Raw genomic sequence first — 6,786 nt, 5'->3', positions numbered from 1 at the left:
AAGAAGAAGAAGAAGAAGAAGAAGAAGAAGAAGAAGAAGAAGAAGAAGCCGCCGCCATCAGATTCCCTTGAATTGCAGTTATTGATGGTTATGTACTGTTATGTGGGTTCTAGGAATAAAGCCTCGTCTTCTAAAAGAGGAGCCAGCACTCTTAATCACTAAGCCATCTCTCCAGCCCCAATTTTTACAGCAAAAATACAGCCATAGAAAGGATTCTGATCTGCAGGTTTCTGCTGTCCAATTGGTCGACAGCTTTAGTTTTAAATTAGATATAAATTAATAACACCCAAATTATAGTTTATATTTCTCCATATTACTTTTTTTTTTAACAAAAACAAAAACTACTTTTCAAAAAAGAAAAAAAGTATCCTATATGCTTCCACAGACATAGACTTTTGGGCATATGTTCAAATTGTTCTGCATAAAAAACCCTTTTAGTTGAAAGGGATGGCCAGTGAACTCTAGATTTACATGCACAAGCTCTAATATCCTTTGTACCCGGGTATTTTTATAAACTAGGACCACTTCTCTGAGGAATGCAGACTTCCCTCCTTCCTAACAGACTATCTTCCTTACAGATGGAAGAATAAATAACACAAGTGAAATTTTTAGTCCCCAAATTAATTTTTCTGTATATCCCTGAAAATTTTTTATAAAGGTTGGGTGTAAGAACTTCTTCTTCATATTAAAAGACTTGACCCAAGTCACAAGCGACATGGCAGTGAGGATCAACGCCAAATCTTTGAAGTTGTGTCCCCAGTGTACCATTAAAGACACCAGATCCCATATGCACAGTACTCAGTGAGTTTGTCTAATCTGTAATCTAATCTACAGGACAGCATATCGTCCCAGAGCATTAAACCTCAAATTAAAAAAAAAAAATTACAGGAAGCTCTAAACCAGTGCTTCTCTACTTTCCTAATGCTATGACCCTTTAACATAGGTCCTCATGCTGTGGTGAGCCCAGTCATAAAATTATTTTCACTGATATTTAGTGGCTGTAACTTTGCTACTGTTATGAATCGTAATGTTTTCCGATGGTTTTAGGTGATCCCGTGAAATGGTCATTTGCCCCTTGGTTGAGAGCTGCTGCTCTATAATATAACAAGCACCCCCAAGTCCCTCATATGTTTCCTCGCTCCATATCCAGGTATATCCCTAATTTTAATCTCTGTCCCAGAGAGTCCCAGTGTGACCAAGATAGTGCACTTACTTTTTTGATGGATGCCATCTGTTCTTCTCGCCACTCGGGTTTATTCTTCTTTGCATTCATAAAGAATTCACTGACTCTTTGTTCTAGTTGATCCATTGCATCTGACACAATAAAACATTTCATACTTAGCCGACCAAACTGCTTTGATTTGAGGAAAGAAAAGACATCTGACAACATGTACTATTCTAGTTTGCTAGTGGCTTATACACATTTTGTGCTATAAGCAGTAATGCCTTAATGATCTTAGTTTTAAAAAGCTGAAATATTCTGTAGTGACTTTGCTATTTCAAAACACTTTCCAATAATCAAGGTAGAGTCAATTGCACAAACAAGGATCTATGCCACAACCCGCACTGAAATCAAAGCTAATGGCATTAAGTCAGCTGCTTATGGCAATCAGAGTTGCTTACTGACAGTACTGCTGGAAAGTTCGAATACTTCTTTTAACAAAAATAGTGATGGTAGTGTCAACAGTTGCTACATAGTGCCAAGCACTTCATCACCCCCTCTTTTAGGAAGGTATGACATATGCGACCGTTTGCTCACTTGAGACATCATTTATTCACTAAACACGTATGTTATTTATTCTACGTAAGGGTTTGGCAAAGTCCAGGTCAAAAATAATGACCTCAATGGATGACTGCTAAAAAAAGATAAATAAATAAAAGGGGTTTTATTGTGATGGAAATGGAGACAAACTTGCCCACTATATTCATCATTTAAGCAACTTCAGTGCAGGATGGCTTTTTAAAAAGATGCTGAGACATTCCAGTTAATCTTGATTTTAGAACACATTTTACTTTCAGCTGCTTGCTGACATTAGACATGCTGATACTTTTGTTGCTGCGTACTCACTTTGTTTCAGAAAGCTCCAGGGTTATAAAAGAAATAAACTTGAAAACACTGTCCTATGTATAGACTAAATCCAAATTATCTCAGAATTTTAAAAACTTGAATGATTGAAAATGTTTTAAATTATCCTTTATCCTAAACCTATTTGTAATGGGCACTCTACATCCTACTTATCTGTATTATTTTAAATCATCAGAAGACTATCTGTTTAAAAAGAAAAAAAAAAAAAAAAAAAGCAAGCAAGGAAGCCCCTAAGGCAGCAATGCAGCGATTAGAGATAAGGAACTGGAGTGAACTCGAATCTGTCTCCCACCAAGCTCTACTCAATCCTTCTGGAATGTGCCTCAGCAGATGTTTACTTAAAGTGCCTTAAAGTCAAAAAGAAAAAGCATACCTATTCCGGTCATAGCTTTATGACAGCTTACAGGGAAATGCACCCCAAGAAATGACCAAGAGACTGAGATGAGAAAAGTTAAGTCGGGGACAAAAGGTACAGAAATGAGAGGCAGGGGCGGCAGAGGACCAAGAATGAAAAGAACAAGCCCTTAGCAAACTCAAGTTACCTTTGAGCCTCTTCCAGTCTGGGTTTTCAAAAGAACAAGGTTCATTTTGGAAATAAGTCACACATAAAACTGCCAAGCCCTGACAGAAAAATCAAAGCTAGCCATGCCTGTAAATCCCAGCACTAGGCAGGCAGAAGCACGAAGATCAGGAGATTAGAGCCAGCCTAGGATACACAGTAAGTGTGAGACCATCGTGAACTAAGTGATTGTGTTTAGAAGACACGAAATGAGTAGGAAAGCCTATCAAATGTCTACATCATTCTAAAGAGCAATCGGATGATTTATAGTAAAATCTGACTTCTCTCACTAGCTTTTGGATGAGAAAATGACCACGCTGTTGACAGCTCTAAGTGTCTTCCATTAATATGCAACTTGTCAAAGTTCGGCCTTCCAAGTTCACTAGGGTCCCTAACCAGCTGCACAGAACCTGTCATTCTATGTCTTTGCTCTTGAGAAATTCAGAATGTAATGAACTTTTAAGTCTGAATGCAGAACTTCAAGTTCCACATCCAGGCTCAGGTGCAAACCTTCTGAAAATCACGCGAGTTTCGACTGCGGTGCAGTGTCGTCATCTCCATGCAGTACACAAACACTGTGTTTGCTGTGCCCCGCGTGTTAACGGTATGGTGTGCCTGCCGCCTCCTTGTAACAGCCTGAAAAAAGTAGCGCGGAGGACCCGCCAGGCGATGCCCGAGGGAGGCCGGGGCTGCGCGGGGCCGTGGAGACGCGCCACTTACTCTGCACCTGCAGATCCATCTCGCGCATCTCCGTGAAGCGGTCCCGCAGGTCCATCGGAAGCTGCTCAATCACTGTCAAAGGCACAGTCCGTCAGAGGGCGGGGCCAACGGCGAAGGTACGCGCTGGCGTCACGCGTGTGTGCGTGCGTGCGTGCGTGAGGGGGGGCGGCTCACAACGAGGCTGCCAGTTACCGTGAGAAAGAAACATCCCCCGCTCCCCCTCCCTCCCGCCATCCCGCCCGCCCGGCCACTCGCGCTCCCGCCCGCCGCCGATCCCGCCCGCCGCGTCGCCGGCGCCGCGCACTCACTTTCCAAATAGTCCTCTAGGTACAACATCGCGGCCCTGACTGCTGCGGGGACGAACGGGTCCAGGGGTTTATTTGTGTCACTCGCTGTCGCCGGAGTTTTGTCCCTTCCAATATGGCGCCTCCGCTAGCAGCACCCGCTCGACTCCGGCAAAGAAAAAAAAAAAAAAAAAAAAAAAAAGCAGAAAAAAAAAAAAAGGCTCCACTTTGGCGCCTGACGGCGCTTGCCTCACTGCCGCCCGCCGTTGCCATTGGCTGTCTGGAGCGATGACGTCAACCGGCCGGTGCGGATCTCCGCGGTGTTCTGGGAAATGTAGTCTTCTGTTTCTCCGAGCAAAGCCATTAGTGTGGTTGTCTCTTGGAGTGGCAACTACAGAAACCACACGCCTGCGCGAAACGGGCACGCCAGAATCCGAAATGCGGTGCCTCTGTTTATTTGTTGATTTCTTTCATGGGGGATGACGGGAGTTGTATGCGCCTGCCAGACACAACTAGGAACAACTTTTCACCTGTTCTGTGCTGTGATTCCAAGCCCGCCGTTTGTGAGTCATGGATTTCTGGCTGTGCTAGGCAAATAGCAAAGATTCCAAACGCTAGAATAATCGACTAAGTTCGGAAAATTCAGATTGTTTAGAACAGAACTCGCTGCTGGAATTTACCTTCATTATTCATTCCTGATAAATAAACGGGACAAGTGATTGGTGTCCCTGCAACGTTAAAATAATTTGTAGTGAGACTGGAGCGAATGTGCATTTCCCAAATTAAAAAATACCCAAAATAGTATGCAGTAGCCAGTTATGTTTTGTGGCGTATCTTGTGTTGATTGTAAAAGAACTGTTCTAATGCATCTGCAATAAATAAATAACGACCAACCATAAATTACGGTGATTTAATGCATTGCTGGTATATTCTAACAATGATTTGAATTTATGCTGGGTAAGTACCTGGGTTAAGGTTTATAGTTTTGGGCAGACTCTTTTAATAACCCTAGCAAATATTCATTGGTGGTATAATTAGTGTATCACCGCACCGTTTTTATTTTGAAATATATTTCATGAAGATTCGTGCACTAAATAAATGCTTCTGAGTTTGGGGAAAAATTATCCCTTCTTAGATTGGTGGACTATAGAGACACACCTGTAATCCCCTAACTGGGAGAGTGAGACAGGCGGCAACTAGAAGCCAACCTAGATTATGGGAGACTCTATCTCATACAAAAGAAAAAAACAAAACAAAACAGTATGACACATTTTATTCACTACTCAGAATATTTTTATATTACAATTTTATTTAAAATGACATACATTTACTCTCTTTTGTTCTCTTTTAAAGCCATTTCCTTATTACTCGAATGTTAAATACATTTAGCCTACATCTACTTAGTTTGAATTCCGTACTAAAAACTATTTATCTATTTGTGCTCTCTCTTCAAAAGCAGCCACGTTTGCTCATGGTGCCTAATTTCATCTGGGTTGGGGTTTGTTTTTTTTTTTTTTTTAACTCTGAAGTCACTTTTCTGGGGGTTATAAATGTGGAGATTTTTTTCACGGCTGGAGTTAAAATTGAGTTTTGCTAGAGAATATTAGCATTTGCTTCTGCAACTTTGCTGCAAGACACCATCAAACATAGGGCCAAATTAAGTTATATAGTTGAGGTTTATTATATTGCACAGATAGATTGAATTGGAACCTGTAATGAAAATACTTCATTATATACTCTCAAGGGAGACTTTTTTTTTTCCTTATTGGCTTCTAAGTCCAAGACAAGCATGTTTTCTTATTGGCCTCACTTATTGCTCACTTATTGGCTTTACTGCGCACTGACTCTTACATAGGGACTATTCCTCTTGGGATCCTCAAATTCTGTCTTCTATTAGACCCCTCCTTGAGAACCTATTGATGTTATCTTCTTCCAGTGGCATGATGCATAGCTGTTAAAGCGGGAATTCTACATGTCCAGGATTTGATTGATGATCTCTGAACAAAAGCTGACTTTGGTCCTTGCTTTCTTCAGACATGCTTGTTTCCTTTGCTCATTCCTTCTCTATTCACTCTGAGAATTTCTGTTATGTCCTAGTAGAAGATCAATACATTTGAATCCATTTGTTTGTTTATTTGAGACAGGATCTTGGGTTAGCCCAAGCTGGCCTCCAACTCACCATTGTAATCAAAAATAATCTTGAACTTTTAACCTTCCTGCTTGTGCCTTCAAAATGTTGACTTTATAGGCTTCCCCCGCCTCACCCATTTGGCTGCATTGGAGCTTGTTAGCCCAGAATTTTTCATTGTTTTTAGCAGATATTGCATTCAGAGTGGTTAACATGACACTCTGTCAAAAGTAGAAGCTCACCGTGTCTATGTAAACCAAGCTTCCTCAAAGAGTATTCTGTATTGAGGAAAATGAAATTTTAAAATGATTTCAAACATAGTCAATGTACACACACCTTCCAGAGAAACCCAGAATAAAACTTACATGCTGTTTTCCTTCCTGAACATAACCCTGATTGCTGGACTATCCATCACCTGCAGGAAGCCATCTATCTATGCCATTGGATTATGCAATTGATGATACTTGGTCATGCCACCTGCACACAACCAACACCACATTTCTTGGTAGTGCTTCCTATGAGATCAAGGACTGTCTATGTGTTAATAGTCCTCTGCTCCCTGATAATAGCTTATTAACTCATCACGGATATGCTGAAGGTGGTCCTATCTTAGGCACCTAAGCACTGTCTTAGGGTGTGAAATTGAGAATGAAGAGACAAGACACCAACAGCATTGTAACGCAAGTGCGTTCATTGTAGCGCATAAATGTGTGGTCCTCTTGCTCCTGTTGCTAAGCTGCTCCAGTGAAGCTCTCATTCTTTCCTTGCTGATCCCCACTTTCTCTGTCACTCTGTATAACAACAGCTGTGCAATGTTGAAGGTGCCTTTAACGTTCAACGTGCCCGTGTCCAGATGTGTAAGTGGGAAATAGCAATAGCGATTAAGACATGGGGATGCTTGTGAAATTGTCATCTATGCAGAGCTCTTAGATTAATACCAGGTCTATGCTGTTGTTCAGCTGCTATTGCCATCATCATTCTTAAAGTCATATGTCCTTCACAAGTGACC

The 6,786-nt window shown here is 41.3% G+C and overlaps 1 protein-coding gene across 2 annotated transcripts in view; it reads right to left on the bottom strand.

The window, feature by feature from the left end:
* The window catches only part of Ing3 (inhibitor of growth family member 3), a 27,784-nt gene extending 23,972 nt beyond the window's left edge, over positions 1-3,812 (bottom strand). The window contains exons 1-3 of one of the 2 annotated variants that reach the window (XM_028762577.1): positions 3,674-3,812; positions 3,366-3,437; positions 1,214-1,314 (exon numbers count right to left, since the gene is read on the bottom strand). In XM_028762577.1, the coding sequence (XP_028618410.1) occupies positions 1,214-1,314; positions 3,366-3,437; positions 3,674-3,701 (201 nt within the window). In that variant the 5' untranslated portion in view covers positions 3,702-3,812. The remainder of the gene's footprint in view (positions 1-1,213; positions 1,315-3,365; positions 3,438-3,673) is intronic. The other variant, XM_028762578.1, reaches the window with a different exon arrangement.
* Between the last annotated feature and the right edge of the window lie 2,974 nt (positions 3,813-6,786).

The sequence above is a fragment of the Grammomys surdaster genome, unplaced genomic scaffold (genome assembly GCF_004785775.1).
Source record: "Grammomys surdaster isolate TR1022 unplaced genomic scaffold, NIH_TR_1.0 134, whole genome shotgun sequence".
Taxonomy (NCBI): Eukaryota; Metazoa; Chordata; class Mammalia; order Rodentia; family Muridae; genus Grammomys; species Grammomys surdaster.
The sequence above is the reverse complement of the archived record's forward strand: the minus strand, read 5'-3'. Positions and strand labels throughout refer to the sequence as shown.